Genomic DNA, 25,204 nt, shown 5'->3' with positions numbered 1-25,204 from the left:
AATTGTTTCAGGAGTCCTGCAGGTACTGTAGTGCTGATATTAGATTAGAGAGCTGCGATGAATTACTTTGCATGGTGTCTTATTGTGGAACTGGGATTTCCTCTCCAATGTCTTTAAAAATCTGTCGTATTGGGAGGAATACTGGCACCCAGTTTTGGGTTCTCCAGATATCTCTTGCCAAACAGGCAGTTCAGAAAAAAACCTTAAATTATTCCTCTTATAGCAGAGTCCTATAATATATTTTACATAAACGTATTTGCCAAAACAGATTTTGTGGAGTATCCTATCAGTTCTTTTTAAAGGAGCACAAAGATGCCAAGATAATTCAGTTAACATTCTTGAAATATTTTTCCCCAAATTTAGCATTTTTATTTTAATATTGCTGAAAAGTTTGTATTTCACAGAGCTGCAGTTTTCTACTTACGGAGTAAGTGGCAGGTTCATTTTTTAGAAAATATGCAACAGTAAAGCTATTTAAAGTAAAAAGAATGTTTCTTTGTTAGTGTTTAATTGTTTTTGTAAAATTATAAAACACAGTGTTCACTTTAGATGCATCTAGAAATAAGTGATGGGTTATTGTTCTCATCAGCCAGATCTTCCTTTTATTGTAGAAGCTTCTGTGTCATTTAAACCTCTTAGTCTTGGATTTAATTTCTACATTTCATAAGGCTTTTAAGTAGAATAGAAACAATAACTTCTAATGGATTTAAACAGGGAATTCTAACATAAATAGACTGCAATTTTCTGAATATTCTTACTGTAATTGCATTTTGCCTTCTAAGCTGTGTGTCATAAATTATTTTTTCCAAGAAAAGACATCGTGTTTGATGACTTTATTTTTTTCTTGGTGACCTAAGTGATTACTACTCTATCTTACTAAGTATTTTGTCAGTGATGTGATGAATATGACCTTTGCAGTTATTTCAGTATCAGTGTTCTGGAAATTTTAAGTGAGTAAATTGCTGTTACATACCCAAAAAGTTTGGAAGACCTTTGTAATATGTAGGTGTGAAACTTCATCCTCTCTAGTTGAAGTATGTTGTTTGTCTTTGTGGAAGTAATTTTGTAGTGATAAAAGTATTCTCAGTTATGATCACAGTAATGCTTTGGATGCTGCTGAGGTAATTCTGACCTCTGTTGGCAAAGCACAGCAAATGAAATGTGTGCTCAATAGCACACTTCTGTTTTGATATTATTTATTTCAAACATGACATGTTACTGAAATTAAGACATTAATTATGTGTTTTTATTGTTGGAAAGCTTTTTTTTTGTCGTATTGTACCAATTAGCTTGAGCACAGGGTAGAGGATTTATGCTCAAACTGTCCTCAGTTAATAACACTTTCTGATTTGGTAATTTTTGTACCAGACAACAGCTTCATCCAGTATCTTTCCTATGCTATTTCCTATACTTTTCTATACTATGCCAAAAACATTCGAACATATCACATTGTAATAGCTCTATGTGTTAAGAGATTAGGTGTTGCAAAAATTGTATTTGAGGTTTTCGGTATGTCTTGATACAGCCACCATTCAGTTTATGGCTCTGAGAAAACCTAATCAGTGGCTTGATTTTGCCCAGTTGTACTTTCTGCAGTAGCTAATTTCACAGTGATTGACTTCCTTATTTAACTTGTTAATCCATTTAAGAGCAGAAAGAAATATTGATGTAATCTGAACAGGTGCTAATTTTTTTTCTGTGCAGTAAATGTAATTTCTATCATATATTTGTCATATCTATATTTGTCTTTCACATGTCTTTTCTAGGTTGTGTTCTTGTTAACAAATTTAATACCATGCTGATGGAAAGAATGAGTGTCAGCATTTGGATGGAGCAGGCAGCATGCAGATACTTCATGCTAGCATTCTAGCAAACACAATAAATGTACCTCTGCTTTAAAACTGTGTTTCTCCAGAGAACAGACTCAAATTGTTTAATATTTTATGTTATGGATAGGAAAGGGGTTTAGTACTTTTTTGAATTCATTTTCATCAAGGTTACTTTCAATTACCTTATATCTTGCAAAAATGCACTCTTGCAGGCTTCTGATGTTCTCTGCCTTGCTCATTGTCTGCTTAGGGCTATGGAGTCTGAATAATTGAGAAAGTATTCTGCTCGAAAGCACAAATGTTGTGTATATGTTCTACATATGTTGTAGGTCACTGATAGACTTCAAGAGCCTTAATATCTCAGAATACCGGTGCTCTTATGAGATGAAGATACGGAAACTTTGAATTGAGAATATGCAGAATCATATGGATGACTGATTTAATACCATGTTCATGCAAACACAAGATGTGAGACTCTTACAATTTTAACATTCTCGTATGTCAAGAAAGCTAGTGATTGATTTAATTAATGCAGGGATTAATACTACTATAGGTTGATTTTGGAATCTCCTTTTCAAATCTCACCATAAATTGAGAATGAGATGTGAGATGGCCTTCAAGAATCATGAGGAAATGGAGTCCTCTCCATTTCTTGTATTTTTTTCTGGTGTCTATTTTGCTGGTGTCTGATAGAATTACTCTACTTTTGAGGAAACCCAGATGAGGAAGGGCAAGGTATTAAAGCCAGCTGAATTGCAGACTCTATATATAGCAAGCTCTGTTCTGTGTGTCCTAGAGCGATAACAAAGAGTCTCATCTCAGGTTGGTTTCTAGGATGAACAATCTTTAATACTGAAATGAGGTCATAGATTTAACAGCATCCATATTAAAAATTTTTTTATATATATTGTTTGTCTTCCCAGTGCTGCTTTCATTGCAAGAGCTTCAGGAATTTTTATTCCACTTAAACAAATGTCACTAAGTGTTCCAGGATGCATAGTTAATCATTTAGAAGTTTTAAAATCTCCTTTTATAGTAAATATTGACTTTGCCTGTCTGCGATAAGAATGTGTTTAAAATTGCAAACACCATGAATTTATGATGGATGGGAATACTGTGTTGGATCTCCAGAAATGTACTGTGGAAAAAACTCTCTTCAACTTTTTTCACTAAAGATTCAAGGTCAGTTGAATTAGAAAAAAAGATGGCTAAGGGAATATCTCTCCTAACAAAATATGTCATTATATCTGTATTCTTGAGAGAAAGAGAAATAGGACTTTGCTTCAGTTCGTTTCTGATAAAAAGAAAATACTGATGTATATATACTTCATTGTTCATAGGTATATTCATGTAAGTGTATAGAATTGTAAAATCATAAAAAAAAATAGAACATGCTGAGTTGAAAGGGACTCTCAAGGATCTATGAAGTCCAACTCCTGGCCCTGCACATGACCATCCCTGAAAGTTACACAGTGTGCCTTGAGAGTATCATCCAAATGCATCTTTAACCCTGTCAGGCTTGGTGCTGTGACCACTTCCCTTGGGAGCCTATTTTGGTGCCCAGCCACCCTCTGGGTGAAAAACCTTTTCCTAATGTCCAGCGTACCTGTCCCTTGACTCAACGTCATGCCATTCCCTCACATCCTATCGCTGGTGGGCAGTGCCTGCCCCTCCTCTTCCTCTCACGAGGAAGTTGTAGACTGCAATGAGGTCTCCCCTCAGCCTCCTCCAGTCTGAACAGACCAAGTGACTTCAGCTGCCCCTCATATGGCTTCCCCTCAAGGCCCTTCACCATTTCACTGCCCTCCTTTGGACACTCTAACAGCTTAATATCTTTCTTATACTGTGGTGCCCAAAACTGCACACAGGACTCGAGCTGAGGCCACACCAGTGCAGAGTAGTCCAGGACAATCACCTTCCTCAACATAATGCACTTACAAGTCATGAGGTATGCAAGGGCTTTCACAACCCTTCAGAAGATCCGCTTCTGTGGGGCTTACAGGAAAATAATGATTATTTATATAATGTCACTAAATAGTAGTTGTCTGGGAAGAGCTCATGATACAAAGAGTGTGGAGTTGCCCTGCGAAGGAACAGTTAGTCTAATGCACTAATTTCCAGCATTAGCCGTATGGCATCCCTCTAGATTGCTCAGATCACATAACATCATATATAGAGATATCATTGGCAATGGTTTTAGAATATGATTCACATTGCCTAAACATGAATGACTTTACTTAGTAAAGGTACTGCCTGCTGATCTGGTTTTGGACCAAATATTTTCATAATTTAGTAGCAGTTCTTAAGTTTTCTTGTGCAGGATGATGTCAAATAAAAGGTAACATTTTTTCCTGTTGGGATGACTGGGTTCTCAAGGACAGAACTCTGGAGTGAATCCAAAGATCTGTCTGACTCATCATTGACAAGCTGGAGTTACTATGGTTCTTTGTGAATTAAGCAAAAAGCCAGCTTGTCCCTCTAGACAAATGGAATACAGAGGAACTCTGCTGTCATAGCTGATGAAAGCTTTCTGTCTTCTAACCACTCTAGGCAAATTGGTCTTGACTGTAAATATAAGGCAAAGCTAACCAGTACTAGTCAGGAACATACTGCTTTCTGAATATAACCACGGTATTATGCGGTGTCCTCAGCCAGTGTACTTTCAAATGAGTAATTCATAAAGAATGAAGAAGCTAAACTGGTTAGATGAAGGTCAAATGCAAAGTGACCTTATATATGACAGATTTTTTAAATAGGCTGTGACTAATTGATTGTCTGTTCCTTTGTCTGACATCATCACGAAGTCAGTGTGGTTTTCCTTTGCATATTTGCATATCAACTGATTTTTTGCAACATTTAAACTGATATAACTATTAAGACTGTCAGAATAAAATTGTATACCTTCAAAGGACATTTATTCTAGCTTCAAGTTATCAGAGTTCTAATTCATTTAAACTAGTTCACTTGAATTTTGTTCAGGTTTAGTCTATTTGGTTTTTACCATATAGAGTTATTAAATGGAGAAACTGAGTGCTCATCAACATGTTTTTCTAGATAGATTCTTTCTCAAACTGAACATACCTAAATTTGCATGCAGTTAGACGTGCACAGACTGTCCAATCTGCAGACTTCTAGAACACCCCTCCCAGTGGCCTGTGTCAGCCATACTAGACCACTAGTTTCTCTAGTATTTTTGATACAGACTTCTGCAGAAGTCTGCTGGTTATCTTTTGGTTATTAAAATTTAACTTTCACCCTGGTCTCATATGACATCAGCTCCTTGCACAGTCTCAACCTCAGACACATGCTGCCACACAGCTGGCTCCCAGGCTACTTCACCTGCTTGCTGGCTGATCCAGCTTGATCTTCATTAGCAGTCATATGCTGTCTCACACACCTACACTACAGTTGCAGGCTCCATGGGCACACACAGGTCCTCTGACCCATGGTCTCTCATTTGCTCCAGTGTCTGGCAAGACAAACACATGATCTCAGCCATCATCTGACCCAGTTGCTGGTAGTTTGACCCTCATACGTGGACACAGAATAGAGGCTCTCACCCAGGAAAATTGAAACAGAATTTAATATATATAAATTTAATAATATAATCTCTCTCAGCCTGAAGCGTTCCCCATCATTTCTTCATGTTGATGTGTGTCACCCCAGGACAGTGGAGTGGAGGCTCTGACAGTACGGTTCTGAGAGGGAGCCCAACAAGGTGTGTCTTTGCCTGCTGTTGTACTGCTGTTCTCTGCTGGACTTGTAGAGATGGCCCTTTAGTGTACTAATGACACATCAGTGATGAACTTCAGAGTAGCTGGGCCAGGGTATTACTTGATTCTCCTCCTTGCTGTTACCTCTTTGTGTTCCTTTGTGGATATACTTGGGAGCTGTCTATCTCATAATTTAACAGGTGTATAAAAATTTGTATAGTTTCCAATTGTCTCAATACCATTCAGGCCTGTTCTTTGGGTACTTCACAATAGTAACGTCCTCGTATAAAGGTTTTAGAATTTCAGAAGTTCCTTTCAGGTTGCTTCTTAAGTCCTAAATCTATCAAAATATGCTTTTGTAGGATCTTTTCTTTTTCTTTCAGTTGCAGTTCTTTTATCCTGAGCTTTGCAAGACTCATTATGTCTGAAGGTATTCTGGATATCCAGGACTTAGGTATCTCTGTGTCTGGTATTCTGCCTTTCTTCAACCACACACTGAACGTCTCTACTTTATAATCAAGCTTTTCATAGTTCTTTCCACTGGAGAAACTGTGGATGGCAGATTGGACTAATAACTGTACGAGTCTTGTCATTCTCCAAACAAAAATGCAGTTGGTAACAGTGAGAGCAGTAGTGGGCAAGTATATTAGGCTATCTATTTGACATTAAGGTTATTTGTGTAGTTCTAAATGCTTCCACCCTGCGCCAAATTTTGTGGGCAGGTGTAGTCAGTTAAGTCTATCAGTACTCATTTAGCAGTGCTATTTTACAAAACTTGAAAAATAATAATTAGTGGTGAGATACTGGATTTTGAGTCTGACCTTCTTGGACATGTGCCGTTCTTCCACATGCTTTTTTAAATTACCCTTTCTTACGACTTAAGTTCCCCCTTTTACTTATCCCTTTAAGTGTTGATCCTGCTGTTTGTATATTTGGAAAAAGATCTCTTTCTAACCCACTCTTGTTGTAGCTTTTCATATAGGAAAGAAGCATGATACACAGAAAAAATAATAGTAGCTAAATTCATAACATGAGTTTATGAATTTTTTCCTTTTTTTTACTGCTTGATATCTGTCTTTATGGATATTACTGTTACTGCACATGTAATTCCTTAGGCAGGTTTTCAAAAGCAAAACAAGGTTCTGAATTCAATCATAACAGGAATGTTCTATTAAGATGAAGATTATTAGGTAGCTATTGATTCTCATGACTTAGGTATACTAAATGGAAATGATTGACTCTTTCTAATTTCTCTTCACATTTCTGTTCCCAGTTAACATTCAAAAGGAATTATATGTGTACTGGAGGCTTCCACAACAGCTGAGTCGAAGAAACCTTCTCTGCCTTTCAGAGATGCATAGAATCAGAGATAGACACCTTAGAAGTACTGTGTTGTGAATGTCTACTGTATCCCTCTAATAAGGGATCAAATATGCTCCTTGGTATGAATCCAATATATATGCTCCTTTCTTAGCTTGTCCTGACTAGTTCTTCAAGTTTCCATGTCTGTAATTCCTTGATGGTAAGGGAATTGAAATACCTGAGCAGAATCTTTGTATCTTACACATGTGGTACATGGGAGAATTTCCTTTAGCTCTGGAAGTCTTCATTGCCAAAGAAGAGTGAATTTAATTACCTCCATTTACCTGTAATGCCTTCATCCAACAGTAGTTTTATGTTCCCATGCTAAGCTTATGGAATATAGCCTATACCTGTAGTTCTCGTACCACATTTACTAAAATGATACTCTTCTATATTTGATAAGTAACAATATCAATTTGTATAGGTTAGAGCAAGATAGTTGTCCATTTGGTATACTTTTGCATAAAATAGAGAATGGGAGCTATTTTTCTGGTATTCACCGTAAGTACCATTATTGTTGTGTGTCTGAATGACGATACATATTATTGTATAAAAGTTTGCATTTTCAAAAATTCTCTGTAAAATTGTCCATGTACTTTGTATAAGTTCAGCTGACACAACTGAACATGTGTATGAATGTAGGCAGAGCACTAATGAATACAATGGCCTGGCTGTGGGCTCAAATAACTTTAGCCAATGTATTTCTGTCGGATTAACAGTAAACATGGAAATTTTGGAAGATTTTGGCCCTCCACAAGTTCCCTGTAATATAAAGAACAACACAAGTTCCTGTAATAGGTATTTATTCCATGGAACAGAGGAACAATAAGGAAACTAGATATATCTGGTTGATGTTTGCCACCGACATCAATGGAAAGAGAACAAAGCTTAAAATTTCCCGCTATTAAAACTGACTGGGCAAGATTAGATTCACTGCTTCTGTTGAACTGAAGAGCCAGGGTGTCTCTAGGAAGAGCTTCCAAAAGTACTGAGGACCTAGGAGAGAAGGTGAGGAGTGGGAAGGGTGAGGACCAGGCTATGTGAGCCTCTCAGGCCTCAACAGGGTTTAGACCCTAAAGTATGCAGGCTTGAACACCATGCTTTTTCAATCTTCTCTGGAGCAACTGATTCCATCCAGTGTCATCCTCCTCCTTGCTCCTTCATTTCAGAGAATAAATAAATTCCAAAGTCAGTTTTCAGAGAAGGCTTAGTAAAACCAGTGGGTAGACAGACAGTCATCAGGCAGCTTTCTAAGGCTTTTAAAGACTTTTATCGTTGGTTACCAAAAATATTTTCCTTTCACCTTAGCAAAACTACCATATAAAGAGCAGAAGTATTAGTTCATGGATAACTAAATAGCGATGACATATTATAATGATAATGAAATAATATGATGAAGGTATATGAACAAAGAGGAAATGCGATGGAAAAATTATGCATATCTTGCATGCATAGTTCTTACACTGTTGATGGAGAGTGTGCCTGTGTGATGATTAGTTGAATTAACTTTTGATTTCCTTGCTTTTGTTTTTTTATGTGTTTAACAACAGCCACTTCACAATTATTTCTTTCCATGTGGCAAAAAGTCTAGCAAAATAAAAAATAAATAAACTAATCATCTTTTTTTTTAGTCTGTTATTTTCATGTTTCATTTGAAATACTACTCTTTATATGTAATTATCTTCAGCTCATAAAAAAAATGCTAATTTTCTTGCCAAGTAAAGAGTATTTTCAGTTAATATTTGATGTCAGTTCAAAAGGTCAGTATTCCTTGTCCATAGTGAGAGCAGACTGTAAGAAGGAGATCTCTGCTTTTGGCAATAATGTAAATAGCATAACAGACTTCAGTTTCTTTGTACCTTACTTTGGCAAGATGAAATGGAAGAAACTAATTGATAATCATGTTTTAATTAATTGTTGAATAAAAATTAATTTTCTGCACAAAAATTAGATTCAGTTACTTTCTTAAAATTCAATAAGTGATAGGAAGATTTTCCTAATTTACTGATGTACATAGGAAAACAAATTCCTAACTGACTAATGCATGCCAATTTAAGAAGTTTGATTATTGACTGCATCAAAGTATTAGAAAAACATGTTTTTGAGAACATTCAATATTAACAGTATTCTAAAGAGCTGCTAATCTTCTGTCAACAAGTATTCTTTTCTGGTGGTTGAATGGTGTTTATTTTGTGCCAGGTTCTCCTTAGTGTTGCTTTCACAGGTGTTTTAATATGCAGATAAATCAATATATTTGATAATTCTTCACAAACGGTATGTGTTTATGATATCAATGAAGGGCTCTTTAGGATTTTTCTCAATCCCCACTCTACTCTTCTTTGAAGTCAGATGCTTTTTATGTAGCTAATATACAACTGGACATTTGCCCCGCTGTAATCCGACTGCAAGAGAAGAGCTTTAGATGAATCTGGAAGATTTAGAGTGTAAGAACTTGAATTCACAGACTGTCCAATTTGAATTTGATTCTCAGTTGCTAATGCATAAATAGGCCCTGTGTATGCTGGACCTGCATTCCATTTGTAGGAAATAATGTTGCAATACTGTAGCAATGCAAGACAGCCTAGGAGGGGATTTCTGCACTGGTCCGAGGGAAAAGAGGTGCTTGTAGCCGAGTCCTGCTCGTGTTTGTTGCGTTCTTTAGTTTGTTAATCAAGCTGTGATTTTGGGCATGTATTTGTGTACCGCTTGGAAGCTGACAGTGATTAGTTTGTCCATCCTGTCTTGTGTCTCTGAGTCATCAGGGTTTACTCACTGTCTTTTGTCCTTTGTCTCTCAACCTCCCAACCTGCGTGTCCTGAGGAGCTGTCCCATAGGTGCATTTATATACTCACTAATAAAGTTTCAGAATACTGTTTTATTTTTTAATCAGTATAGTTTCACTAGAACACTATTTCCTAAGACCAGACCCAGGAAGTACAATAATGTTTTAAATAATGCATGAATTAAATTAGATTAATAGGGGAGAAAGAATGCAGATTTTTTTTTTTTTTTTGTGGGGGGGGAGGGGGAGGGTGGCGTGGGTTTTTTTTTAGTTTTTATTTGATTTTTTAAATGCTTTTTAAAAATATTATTCATGATGCCCAGAGCATCATAAATAATGTATGAACTCATGGATCCCTTGCATTTTGAAAAAAACACCCAACTGACAAGTCCTAACAACTGTAAGCCAAAGCAATCAAGCTAGCAAAACGAAGTAAATTTTATTCTGGTTGTTAGTGTATTTTTTTAATATTTAAAATGCTACTTTCTATACCACTTTTTTTTTTTCTTCATTCTCCTACAAGGTGATATAAATAAAGTGATGGAAATATAATCCAATAAATAAGAAAATAATGAATAAAAATTATGCAAAAGCATGACAGGTTATAGAGTATCAATAGATAAGAACTTCTTTCCTTCCAATAGATAAAGACAGTTTTTCTTCGTCGTACAAATCACATCTGTCTATTACAGAGAAGCTATCAGTTTGAGGACTCAATTTTTACTATTTCAAGAAATTAAAATAATTTCCTTTAATTAAAAAGATTAGAATGACTTTTCTTATCTGGGAGTTGCCTTCTGTAGAAAAGACCATCTGTAAGTGTCTGAGGAGATTTTTAAAAAAGGTTCCCTAATTTTTTTCTTCTTTGCACCTAAGAAAATAATTCAATTCTGTTCTTCCAAGAAATTAAATTGCAGGGAGAGGTGAGATACCTAGCATTATGTAGAATTATGCTCACTGCAGAACACAGTGTATCACCCAAATAATTCTGTATGCACACAGTATTACTTGCAGGAAAACAACTGCTTAAGTTTATGAGCTAATGAATCATTCAAACACACACAGTGAAAAAGAGGTGTATTGATGTACAGTCTAACATCAGTATTCCATACTCTCTGTGTGTGTATATACATATATTCCATTTTATAGGTAGTAAATTACAGATTCTTTAGTATATAATTCTTAAAAAACATATGTTAAGCATACCATGTCATTTTGTTCGTGTAGATAATGAAAAATGTCAGTATATGAAGAACTCCTTTTACCTGTTTGCTTCAGCTTGTTTTCTTTAAGCTACAGCACTTGATTCTAAGGTGCAAAGTGAAGCGAAAATGTGGCTTGCCAATGATTGTTTAACACAGTATTAGAAACTAAAGAAAACAGATTGTAATTCAGGGCTTATAATTTTGTGTCTTGGAAATTTTAATACTAACCCTTGGAAACTGTGATACAGAATAAATTGTTTCTACAAAGGATACAGTTAGTTTCAAATGTAGTAGTTTGGAAAAAAACCTGCGGATATTCAATATGCTTCTGTTATCCAGTGTCCAGTGTTTGGTTTTGTTGTTGGTTTTGGTAGATTAGCAGCCATATTTTTCAACGCTGAAACAAAATATCTCCTTTACTGGTTTTTGAAGAGTCCCTAATAGGTGCTGAAACTGGTTACACCAGACGTATAATGAAGCTGATTGTAAAATACAGAAAGACAACAAAAGGAAAAACAAAAAAGAAGAAACATAATTTAATTAACTTATTTTAAATATACATTTAATATATTAAAAAAATGTAATTAGTTAAAGTGGGAGCTAAAATATCAAGTCAAGCAGAAAGAATACGTTTACTGCCCCTTTAAAGGGCTTCTCATAAATCTTATGTTTGTTTGATTCTAGACTAACTGACCTAAAGTCAATGAATACATACTTGTGAAAAAGTAGTGCAAAATCAGATTATATCCTCAGTGTAATTACCAGAGTAATAGAGGGAGAACAGATCTAATTGAAATGACAGAAGAGTCATTAGTCTTTAAGACTGCCCTACATAAAGTTCATGACTACTATAAAAATGAATGTGTAAAATTATTTTTATAAATAAATTATATTGATATCAAGATGACATTTGCTATTTAATATTTTTTCATGGTAATTAATCTCTTAAATTTTTATCACACTTGTGGCAGAAATCTTTAGATTATTTGTACATCAGATTTCTGATACTTCTGTACTTGTCAAGGCAAAAAATTTACTTCATAATTTTGCTTTATTTGCAGCATCTGGCGAGGACCAAACATAAACTGCACAGACAGTTCAGGTTATACTGCTTTACATCACGCAGCTTTAAACGGACACAAGTAAGTACCTCACATTTGTTTTTTATGTAGAATGGTATTTAGCTGTGTAATGTAGAAAAATACAACATCACACTGAGGTTTTCACTGAAAGTTGACAAACTTTGACTTACTGAAATAGTCATATTTCCCATGGGATATATTAATATAAAATGTTTTGACGCTGTCATCAGTATCAGCACATAGTAATGACAAATGGGAAATGCAGTTTATAAGCTATTGATTATATACTTTTTCTTCCAAATTCTTCCTCGATTTTGAGTAAATTTATTATTGTTACTAGTTGTGGCTCTAGTGCTTTTAGTTGCTGGGAAATTGCAGGAGAAAATTTTGCAGTATACTTTTGTGTGTATGTACACACATATAGTATGTTGAACGTTTAAGAAATCAATTTTGTTAAACAAAAGAACATTAAAGATGAATCATTATCAAAGCAAAAGTAACATGAAAAGAATATTTAGTAATTATTCACTTGGAGGCAGAAAAAAAAAATGACCTTACAGCTTTTCCCAAGGTGCTGCTGTCCATCCAAGCTGCCACATGCATATCTCAACAATTTTAGGGGAAAGCATGCAAAACCCCCACTGAGGGACGCTGCACAGGCACATCAGTGCAGGGGAACTATTTAAGGCATTGAAAAGAATCTGGAAACTTGCTAGGCATTTTGTTTTATACCCTGTTATTTGTTCTATGTTACCTCTGCTGTTACATTTTCCCCTTGCTACATATTACCTCCATTGTATTATTCTGCCAACTGCATGTTGTTATTAAGGCAGAACAAGAAAGAAAGGTTATTAATGAAGTCTAGAAATTTCTAGTGGGATGGACCCCATTGTAATCAAGGTAAGAGCTGCCCCACTTAATACAGTCCAACTATTCTGCTTGCAAATTGATGGTATTAACACTGACTGGATTTTCACTAAAAAAAAAAAAATTAACATAAAGCTTTACTTAATTCTTCTGTGGGAGATAAGGAGCTGCTCAAAAAACAACTGAAATTAAGAGTGACTTGAACTAACTTTAGTGTGATTTTGGACTGTCCATAAGATATACATAATAATTATGTGTTTAATTTTTTCATGGCACCATTTTTGCATTCTTTCACAGATACTTTAGGATGTGTCTTTAATTATATTCTAGAAACCTGCATATTGTCTTTAGGAAAGATTAATCTTTTGGTGAATATAGGATATGCTGCTTCTAAATAAGTATGTGAAGTTAAAATACTGGTTAATTAGATACTGTGTATTTTCTAAAGTTTGAGCTCTGTAGGAAGATCAGAATCATCTATTAGTATGTTTTTACTTCCATGGAATTAGGTCTAAGTCCTTAATATGGTCTGTTAAACTCAGCCTTTTTGTTCATAATTTATGGTTTTCTTGTTGTGCTATGGCTCATTTTTGGCTGACGAAAGCTGAAGTGTTAGCTTGCAAAGATTGCTGGTTTTAAATAGATAAAAACTGAGTTTAGTATGTTTAATATTGACAACAAACCAATAGTTACGCAGCAAACTAAAACTATTACTTTATAAACACTGAAACTGTTATATTAAAGTAAACTGAAATACATCATGAAGTTTCAGGACCTGTTATCCAAGCCATCATATCACTCCTGCTGCAATGCAAGTACTGTCAGCAAGAGAATTGGAAAAACACCTGGTGGTTCTAATTTTGTTAGTCAATACAAATAAATAACTTCACACTCTATTTCAGATTTCAGACTTGAAATTCAATATCAAAACTATGTACAATCTTTTGACACAAGAATCTTCCCCCTTAGGGGAAGTTCTTGTTCTTTAAATATTTTGGGATTATAATTTTTCTCACTTTACATTAGGTTGAACCTGAGATATTTTGGAGTTTTTTAGGAAAAGTGAGAACATAAGACCTAATGACCCAACCAGTAATTTTTGGCTGGGACATTTGTTGGACACCAGTATTCAAATCCCTGTTGATCACTGTATGTGGTGAATTCCCTCCTCCTTCATTATTCTGAGATAGATTCTTTCCTTCAGAAACTATTCTGATTTATATAAGTAATTAAGTCATATCTGGGGCAATCACTGGAATCTCAGTTTCCCTAAATAATTTTACTTAGCCCAATAATGTTACTGGGCTAAGGACTCTCAGTCTTCTCTCTGAAATTTATTTCTACAAAATGAAAAAGTTCTAACAAAGTGCTAAAAAAGAACCACCCTAGATAAGTGTGGTGGGTCAGGGCATTCTTGAAGGATGAAGGAGATGTACGTTCTATTTTGTAGCTTGAATCTTGTAATTCACTCATCCCAATAGTTCCTGTATATTGTTATCCATAGATTTCAACTGTGGAGGGTTTTTTTTTGCTAATTTTCTCAAACTAAGCTGAATTTATGCTTCCTTTGTTTTGTGTCCCTTTCAAACAACTGTACATCTAGCTTTCATCAGGCCATGTATTACAACACCAACTATTACAATATGAGAAGTCTCTGGAACCTTATGTGTGCTAAAAAGTTTCCCTCAGGATTTACTTTTCTGGAACTTTCTGTGTAGGAAAAGTCTTTCTGTAGTGGAGCTGCTCTTTCTTGGTTGTTTTCATGTTATTTGACCTTGTCAGGAGTAACCAAAATCCAGCTTAGATTCTCCTCAAAGCTTAGATATGATGAGATGACTTCAGTATCTTTTGAAGTTAACTGAGAGTTTCTTTTGACCTGGTTATAGTCCCTCATAACTCACCACATTTTTTTCTCGACAGGAAATTAAATAAGGTTCCATCAAGGTTGGGAGAGTAATTGCCTCAGAGTTGTCTTCAGTCTTAATTTGTAGTCAAGGGTTTAATTTTTAGACATAACATAGGCTACACTGAGCTTCCTTCCCCCACTGATTTTTTGGGCCAAATCAGAAAGTCAGTGTTCCCATATTCAGTAAAAAATGTGTGTAGAACTGCCTACACTGGATCATAGATTCTGTTAGCTTAACAACTAATGAGGCCTGACTATGTCACTCTGAGATGACAAGTGCAGCAATAAGACAGAATTTATTTACTCTCTGAGATACTTGATAACATTATCATATCACACAGTTAATTTTTACGTTTAGCTTTTGAAGTTAAGTACAGGAGACTGCTTAAAAATCAGGGATGGAATATACCAACTTATACTAATCTTTCATTTAATGTATGATAAGTCACACCAAAAATACTGAAAGTAATATAAAAAGAATTAAAATGATAATAAGTCACTTCTTCCCTCACTGCTATCAGGAAGCTGCATGTGGGAAATGAAAATAGAAGCAGTTATTTCATAGAAGATATTATGTATCTAGCTAGATCATCATTAAATTGTTTTTAAACTATTTTTGAGGTAATGCTTTAAAGAAGAGGAAAAATTGTTGCTTAAGCCTTACTGTGAGAATCATGTCCATAAAACTACCCTCTTGTCTTCCTGCCTCCAGAACTCAGCAATGCTGGGGACAAGAGTACTTCTCTGCCTTTAATGCCTGGAAGGTTTGCCTTGAGGGACATGCACATTGCTTGGACTGGCAAATTCTAAAAGTGATTTTGTGGCCAGATCCTATTGAAAGAAACAGATTCAGAGAGCTGATGATAATATTGGTGGTATTCATAAGTAAGAATCACTAAAAGTAATGACATTTTGGCAATGTTTTATGATCTGCTTAATTTTTGGAAATTATTGGTCTTCACTTTTTGTATGTTTCTCTTGACATACAGGGGTTTTTTATTATTATCCAGGATTAAGATTTTGGTAATATGTATGTTCATGTAAAAACTTAATAAAATAAGCTTTCTGTCAATTTTTAGATTTACCTCCTGTTTTCCAGGGATATAGTTCTCAAATTACTTCAGTATGAAGCATCAACTAATGTGGCAGATAATAAGGGTTATTTTCCTATTCACTTGGCTGCTTGGAGAGGAGATGTAGATATTGTGAAGATTCTCATCCATCATGGACCATCACACTCCAGAGTGAATGAACAGGTGAAGTGATAAAAAATATTTGTGTGCATCAACAGAAAAGAGAAGCAAATATTCTTTAGGTCTGACAAATTTATAACCAAGTTTAAAAAAAGTCTATTTTTCATTGTTTCTGTAGTTTCTTCTCCAAGACTGATAAAATATTCCATTATAAGCATATCAGATACTTTTATTCTGCATGGGCACTGACCTAAAGAATATTGGATTTAAAAAGTATGGAAAAATCTTCCTGCTTGTTTTTGAAAAGTCGTGTAAAGACATACTCTATGCATCTTTTATGTATGGATGTAAATTTCCATAAACTCTGTGTCTTTTTTACTATATTAAATATTAAAGTCCTGAAAACCTTTGAGATAAAATTACCATCCTTGGTATATTTTAAGTGTACTGTAAATTAACAGATATGCAGATATAAATGACAAACCAGATGGACTGCATGTATGCATGTGCAGCAGAAAGGACACATATATACCAAGAAAAAAAGTAATGAGAGGATTACGGTGGGTAAGGGCAGTATAAGTATGTTGCATTCTGTTGTCAACCATATGGCACACTTTCTGTTTTTAATCTGTGTGTTCTTATGTGGTCCATTCATAGGGCCATTATTTAAAAAGCGAAAGAAGGTGATTAAAATTTGACACTATCTGTAGTAGGCTGAACCATTTAAGGACTGGAGGTAGGCTGTGAAATACAAGTAGTAACCATTAAGCTATTGAATTTGCCAGGGTAATCAGCTTGTTGTTGGAATGTAAAGGTGGGAGTCAGCTCTAGGTTCAGATCTAATGTCTACATTGCCTACATTGCACCATTTGGTTCCACAGAGGTCTGGTCATAGTAACCACAGGAGCCAACAGGGTTATTCAGGTGACCACAAGTAAGGCAGGATTCAATTGCCCAAACACAGGAATCCAGTACTTTCTAAGGCCCTGCAGTAACTCAGATATGTGCATGGGCCTGAAATTAGGACAGAGGATGCTCAGAATTTCCAGGTCCTGGTGGAGTGGGTGATGAACTCCAGGTGGGGTAACACCTGGTAACCTACAGCACCTCAAATGGTAAAGTGCAGTCTAACAAATGAGTTGCACTCTCAATGCCTGTATTAGTGTGGCCAGAAGGCAAATGGTTAGAAAATAAGAAATGTGAGACTTCGATTGTAAACACTTAACCAGTGTGAGATGCCATTCCTTGAATAATCTATTTGATATCTGAGGTTATACACTTAGCCGTTTGAATCCATACAACAACTATGATATGAATATCAAGTATTAGTGCAGGAAATATAGGAAAATAGTGTAATAAAATATGCCCCTGTGGCAGTCTTCTGGGAAATCCTATAATACTCTGACTCATCCAAGAAAAAAACACAAACCCCAAAATTTGTCATTCTGTGCTTTGAGTTGCAGATTAGGAGTTTCTCCAATTTTCTCATTCTCCTTAGCCATTTTTTGTAGGATGAAACCATTTGAATCGTAGGATTACCTTTTGCCAAGGAGAGTATTTTTTTCAGTTTTATTTATGCAACAAAACAAAAAGCAACTTTTTGATTTCATGTCACCCATTTCTTGAAGAGATTGTAAACTGACAGAAAATGCCACATACACATTCAGACTTCTAGCATATTCTTGAACTTGATTAGATGTGCTGTCGGGTTTGATTACTGGAGCAAATAAGCAGGGATAAATCTGATTATATACCCCACTGACTCAAACAGGTCATCTTGCCGTCTATTCATCTTACCCAAAAAAAAATAGAAAATGCGTTAGCAAGCCTCACAAGAAATGTTACAGCTTAAGTCTTTTAAGGGAATCTTGATCATATTAAACTTGGAAGTTAAGCGTATGAAGTTTTTCTGACCTTGTAAATTCCTTGGTGTTCCGCTCTGGACAATGGCCAGCTTTACTATGTGGACTACTTTGCTGGCACCTACTTTCTCCTGGTAATTAGCACTCTGCGCAGGAGAATACTATCTGTACCAAGAAAAGAGGGAAATGCCATCTTGATATAGAGCCACCTCCACCCACACGTCCTCAAATAACACCTAAGTGGCATCCTCACTCTAATACCTGTTGTACGTTCTTATGAGCCTGTGGGCTTCTGAGGCTTTTGCTTATTTGCAGATAGGCTCTATAAGGCAGGTGACTCTTCATAGCTCTCATAACTTCTCTCACATCTGTATAACTGAAGCTACAGCTTATAAGAAATCCTGGCCTATTTTTCTTCCTTCCTTTTTCTTCTGAAAGTTGGAGAGAAGGACAGCCATTTTTTCATTGCACTTTTTCACCACAGCAAATACTGTACTCAAGTCAGACTTTTTTCCCCCTGGTTTGTTTGTTTGTAATTGTTTTCAGTTTAAGAAAATAATTTTTTTTCATGATTTAAAAATTATTGCAAGCAATTTGTAATAAACTTTTGCTTTTCATCTATCTTACTAAAATTCTGTGTAAATGAAATCCTTCTAAAAACTTCGGTGACAGTAATGAACAACAAACAAAGAAGTAAATGACAAGCTCATGATGCTTAAACGTATATTACATGAAATAATGAATTTAATATGGTATACTGTAAGTTGATTGAGCTGCATTCTACACATTTAAAATGCAGTTAAGTAGCATCATATCGAGCCATATCCAGCATCTAAAGCTCTCAATGCCCCCTGCTGTTCCTATTACATAAAATTGGAAAAAAACAGTAAAGAGTCAAACAGTTAAAGGACAATTATTTTGTGGGGGTTGTGGAATATAGACTGGCAACTACACAAAGAACATAGTTACAGCATAACAATTATGTAAGAAGAACTCTGTCACTGTTTAATACAGGATTCTTAATTGACATTTATGTTATATGTTTTAAATTATAAAATATGGTGAAATTACAAAAATATAAGTATTTAACTTCATTGATGAAGACTTAAAATGATGTAAATTATAAGTTGAATTAAGGTCAAATATGTAGTATGAGATCAAGACTTGTTATTAAGTAGTACCAAATCAAATAAAAAGGTGTACTGTTAACAGTCGAACTTCTTACATGTGTATTTATATAAGGACATCTGGATAGCACAAACGTTTATTGTGGCAATTCTCATCATAAATTACATAACTGACAACAAATTGTAATCAATGAAAAATGGTTAATAAATAACAGCCACATACAGGTCAATAGGTAGTGGTTTTTGACAGGAAAAAAAAAGTCAAGTAACATCAGGAATTAATATAAAGCTTAAAGTATGTTTTTACGGCAAATGTATAGTGAAAAATTTACCAGAAAAAATGTGACTGGCTCTGAAATTTCTTGGTGAGGTTCTCTGTTTTTCTTTATGCATATAGTGTGTCTTTTATCTTAAATTGGTGTATTCAGTGTTCTGTAAATTTACCCGTGCATCAAATCATAATGGTCACAAAAACCATTCACATTTCTTTAATATTGTTTGACATTTCTGAAATGAGAAGAAGAGTTCAAGATGCATTCATAATATGTAAATACCTAATATCTAATGTATTTACTGACTTCTTCAAATCATCAAAATGAAGCACAGACGTTATATGCTTTTCCCCGTGGCACCTCAAGGACTTCAGTGAGTACAACTGATTTTCAAAATAACCTGCAAAACTAATATTTCTCAAGTTTTGCATTTGACTTTACCCCCTCCCCTAAAGTTAGAGACTATGTGGATGAATTTCAGTTTCCCTTGCAACTCTTACTCTACTTTATTTTGAAGAAAAATATGCAGGATCAATCTTTTTGATTTGAGCCAATTGCAGCAATATATTGGAAGAACTTTTTCATCAGAGTCAACCAGATTACTATTTTTTACAATGTTTACATAAGTAAAGGTGAATTACAATGGGAAGTCAGTAGATTTGATTTTGATTCGGACTGAATACTTTGCAGGCAAACTTCCTTTATTTTTTCAGAATTATTAAGTTATTGGTGGGACTTCTCAGGAAACTGTCTTCCTGATTTAATACATATGGTAAGACCATACTGACATAATTCCTTTCTCTGTCTTGGATATATTGTTTCTGGTTTTTTTTTTTTTCTTCTCTGTTAATTCTTTAGTCATTAAAGCCTAATTTTTGTATTTTTTCATCTGTAGTTCACTATTCTTCTATATACTGAGTATATAGATAGATGTTTTTGAAGTCTTACATTGTTCTACCCTTCTTTAATTTTAACTTAAATGCTTGTTTCATAACTGAGAAAATAGCAAAAGGATTTTCATAACAAATGTCTCATTGAGTTACTTGACATTGGGCTTATGTGACAAAGAAATGGCTCTGTGATTTAGGAAGTCTTCCTTTTCAAGTTCATCATCAAAATGCATTGATAATAAAGAAGGGGAGCATTCTTTGGAAAGGTCTGTTTATCCACCACTTAAGTCATTATTGGTTGTACAGTACTTGCATGGACTTCAGGAGCTTTAAAACTTTCTTGGCAAAAATACCGGACTACACAACTATGCAACACAAGTCCTGAATTTACTCATGGCTTAATAGAAGCTTCACAAAGGCCTATATAATATTCATGATAGCCATTCATTCTCTCGATATGTCCTTTACTTCTTTACCATTAGACTGCCAAGCTACAATAACTGTCTCTAGAATGTATTTGCTAATCTGTCCTCTAATGAATAGACCTCAAGATACGTTGTACATTTGGCAGTGGCATGCATTCTTAGTAGCTAAATGGTGTTAGTACAGCCTGCAGTACTGATGAGATCCAGTGCTGTGAAGGCACACTTCAGTTTGCAGCCATATAGACACGAGTTCTGACTGTATGAGGAAGGGAATAGATTCAGAGAAGGGCTACAAAATGTCAGGATCATGCCCACAAAGAGAGCCATGTAACAAATAACGAAGAAGAAAATTAAAAAAAGATTAAAAGCTGAATCACAGGATGGTTTCCTTATTTCTTAAAGAGGTCCATTGGGCCGTAAGAGTAACTGCTTGCTTAAAATATTATTAATTATGAATATTAGAGACTTCTGTTTTATACTGTGTTTGCATAATATTCTACTCTTTTTATCTTACATTTTGTATGTCTTCACTTGGTTTTGATTTATTGACTTTTCTGTTTTTAGAATCTCTCAGTTGTAGGGTCTATCTTACAGTTTCTATGTAATGAAGCATCTGAAATTCCTACAAGAAGTCTAATCTTCTTTAGCACTAGATGTATTGTTTAGCCCTTGGATATCAGATTTGAAGCTCTAATTACAGAATGGTAACTTGCATTTAGACATTGTATAGCAGATTACCTACTCACTGCAATGGCTGTTAACACATAAACTTTCTGTACTCCAAGAACAAGTGTTTACACTTGGGACTGAGAATATAGGCAGTAGTACTAAATTATTAGTAGTTTCTTCAAGAATATTTTTTCACATCTTTCATATATTGCTTCAAAATAGTGTGTTACTTTAGAAATACTAAGACAAACTACCTAACTACTACTACTACAAATAGATAGAGTTACACCTGAGTTAGCTTGGACCATACCAAAGACCTGTCAGAACTAATAGCATTTGTGAGAACAGGGAAATCACGTAATTTCAATTATTAAATATCTTCACATGTTAGAGGTTTTTTCCAATTATTATTCTTACTGTATGTCTTCTTTAAACAAATTTCTTAAGGAGGAAACTCATAAGGCTAACAGACATTCATGGCCATCTTTCCATAAGGGGTGAGAAGAGGAAGATAGTGGAGGCTCTAATGCGTATTTCCTGGACTGGAAGAAACTATCTTAGGGGTGTCTCTGGGAATGCTGAACCAACTGTGTCTCTCTGATAGGCATTCCCTCCTTTCCTAAATTTGAAGATGGCAGACTCTGTCAAAACCTACATAAAACCTCTCTCCTCCCTCCTCAGAAAAACCTCATGGTTCTAAGGTGATTTCTTTTATATAAGTAGTACTAAGTTGTCAAAGCAGGCGAATTTAGAGGGCGGTTAAATAAGTTTTAATTTACTCTTTGAAAGTTAAAAATCATTCTGTCTTTTATACCTGAATTGATTAATTTACATTTTGAAGAGGGAAGGATGTTGTATTAGAGTTCTAATTAAGCAATACCTCTCAGCTCTAATGACACAGTATATACAGTACCTGTTCTGACTGCATATACGTAGGTAATTTATCATGTTTTCCCAAGTGGGATTCTTCTGCTTTATTTCTATGATACCTAGTTCTTTATAATTTTTACCAGTTGGTCATAACTGAAATTTAGGTTTAATTTGGCAAATACAAACCATAGAAAAATGTTCAACAATGCATGTTTGAAAATAATAACATTTTTTACAGCTATGCACCATGCTGTTTTAAAATATACTTTTCTTTAAATATGCCCTTGCATGAAAATTCAGCTGGATAGTCTTTATTTAGAGGGAACAGATTTCAGTTGGCTGTTCAGCAGCAGTGATTTGGACTGTTTGGTCTCTATGTGTCTATATCTGTCTATCACCACATTTTGAGAAAAGGACTATGGCAAATTTAATTTTTATATCTCTTTAAAAATTTAATCAGAATACTTTTAAGCTACAATATTAGATCATTGGCATAAGATTCCAAATACTTTAGGTAATATCCATTAATTCTTGAAAAAAATTCAAACATGAACAGATATTGGACAGATAGTTACAATTGTAAAAATGTATTTTGCCTTCCAGAATGTAAATATAGTTACACATCTAATTTCTTTGTGTTTACTATTTCCATTAGATATATAGAGTAACTGTAGGCACATATTACCATAATTGGCCATTTTATGTGCAATTATCATACTTAATTGTATACAAAATTAGGCTGCAATTGCCTATTCCTCTATCTGTCCATGAAATATTGAAAATATAAAAATAAATTTCAATGAACTGTGCTTGTGATTGTTGGTATACCTCTGTACATAAGAAAATTGCTTTACCTGGTCCGGTATAAAGGATACATTAGAAGTCACTGGAGCACAAGAAGCTTATCACAGGTGGTTGATAGATCATTTGCAGCCACGTAGTATTGTGATGGTATATCATTTAATCTGAGTTTGTGGTCTATGCAATAAGAAAGAGCACATGGTGATCTGAATAATGCACAATGATTCAAATACTTAGTAGTCATCAAGCTGTGTCTGCCAATGGAAGCTTCTCACTTTCTACCTGGCTTTTCTCCAGCCTATGTCTTGCAGTTTAGCGGGAAACACATTCCAGTCTCTCGGATTTTGTGTGGTGGTGCAGACACCAGAAGAGTTTAACTGCAACATTGATTTACCTGAATGTATTGATCTGTCTCTTCTGTTTCCCAAGTTCATCTGAGTCATTTTAAGTTACAAGAAGAGATGAAAATGACAGCAATGTTGTTAAAACCCCAAACTCAAGAATTAAGTTCTTGGTTATAGAATTAGAAACACCATAACCAAAAAGAAAAGTTTTTCCCCTTTTCATCTTTCTAGTTAGTACTGTGCAGCAGGGATATTCTTTTGCTCACTATCTTATGAGTAAGAGTCCAAAGCCTCATTTCTCTGAATCTCTCACTGTTTCTGTCGTTCAAAAAGACAATGTTTTTTTTTCTGTTTTCAGTTCTCTGTTCCCTGAACTTTCTTCAGTTGTTTCCTTGAGAAATAGAACTATGGATTCAGATTTATCACTTCTCCTTTCTTTAGAATTACATTTCTACCCTTCTTTACTATCTTTTCTGAATTGACATTATTTTTCTATTTCTTTATATGACACATTACCTTATTGGCTTTCTACTTTCACATTTTGTAAACTGTCGTAACATTTTATAAATCATATATTAGAGGAGGCGTTCAGTTTACATACTTCAAAAATTTATAGGGTCTAGCCTATTTTAAGGCTTTAAAGAGATTACGTATGATATATTAATAATATAGATGGCATGTAGAATCCAGGGAACTGTATAGATTATTTCCTTCCTCTTTGCCTGAAGTTATTTGTCTCTTTGGGATTGCAAGTATACAGACAGAACTGGAAGAAAACAAATAAAGAAGGTATTGCTTATTCTCAATATTTATTATTAAGTTTATTGAATAGTGTTTTCGGAAAGACTTGGGAGACATTGCTTTATAAAGAAAAACCTATTCAGTCCACAGCATACATATACTCCCATGCCCCAGAAAGCACACTTCTATCTCTCCCTGGAGCCTTGAGAAGACTTAACCGCTTAAGTGATTTGTTAAGTCTTTCTACAGTTGCTGGTTTGTCGTCTTCCAAACTTTAATTGTTGCCTTGATAGTAACTTTTTATAGTGATACATGAAGCTAACCTTGTGCACGATACATCTTCATTGCACAGTTTTTCTCCATAATTTCACTTCTCCAATAACAAACTGCTATGGTACAAAACCAGCAAAAACGAGGAGAGAATTCAGTGTCAGTGTTTCTAAGAGAAGGACTCAACTATGATTTCAGGAACAGTTGAATCAAGGAGGGTTGCAGATTTTGCCATGTCGTGAGGTTTTTGGTGGCATGTTGTTAAAAATGGATTGGGAGCAATGTGGACACGTAGGGACCTGATCTGCTTGAGACCCACAAAGCTGAAGTAATAATGTATTATTAGTAAAATTTTAGTGGAGTAATTTTGAAGCATTTAACATACATTACCATACATTATATTAGAAACCTTACTTCTGTGGTGATCTCATGGAGGCAATTTATAGAAGCTGAACAGTTCTGTTGTGTGATTAAACATGAATTTCTGAAGCTTTTATTTTGTTTTAACAGAACAATGAAAATGAAACAGCACTGCATTGTGCAGCTCAGTACGGTCATTCAGAAGTTGTTGCTGTTCTGTTGGAAGAGCTGACAGACCCTACAATAAGGAACAACAAACTGGAAACACCTCTGGATCTCGCAGCACTTTATGGACGTCTGCGTGTTGTAAAAATGATCATTAAAGCGTATCCAAACCTGATGAACTGTAATACAAGAAAACACACTCCTTTGCATCTTGCTGCACGTAATGGCCACAAAGCTGTCGTACAGGTGCTTCTGGAGGCTGGAATGGATGTCAGTTGCCAAGTTAGTGTGTAATTTCTTTCTTCCCTTCTTCCTTCCTTCCTTTCCTTTATAATTTTTTCTTTAAAATACACTTGCATTTACTTTGTTAGAAATGCTGCAAGGTGAAATATAGTACAGATTTATTTTTTACATTGCAAATGATGTGTTCAAAGGGGTAACTCAAGAAAGATGCATGCCTTCAAAGCTG

At 34.9% G+C, this 25,204-nt stretch overlaps 1 protein-coding gene across 1 annotated transcript in view; it reads left to right on the top strand.

The window, feature by feature from the left end:
• Positions 1-25,204, top strand: part of LOC114058422 (ankyrin repeat and sterile alpha motif domain-containing protein 1B-like) — a 105,659-nt gene that overhangs the window by 34,408 nt on the left and 46,047 nt on the right. The window contains exons 2-4 of the mRNA XM_027885770.1: positions 11,953-12,033; positions 15,846-16,002; positions 24,721-25,017. Coding sequence (XP_027741571.1) covers positions 11,953-12,033; positions 15,846-16,002; positions 24,721-25,017 — 535 coding nt within the window. The remainder of the gene's footprint in view (positions 1-11,952; positions 12,034-15,845; positions 16,003-24,720; positions 25,018-25,204) is intronic.

The sequence above is a fragment of the Empidonax traillii genome, unplaced genomic scaffold (genome assembly GCF_003031625.1).
Source record: "Empidonax traillii isolate 1590-97213 ecotype Southwest subspecies unplaced genomic scaffold, ASM303162v1 scaffold172:size1107868, whole genome shotgun sequence".
In the NCBI taxonomy this organism is placed as follows: domain Eukaryota; kingdom Metazoa; phylum Chordata; class Aves; order Passeriformes; family Tyrannidae; genus Empidonax; species Empidonax traillii.
This window is presented reverse-complemented; position numbering and strand designations above follow the sequence as displayed.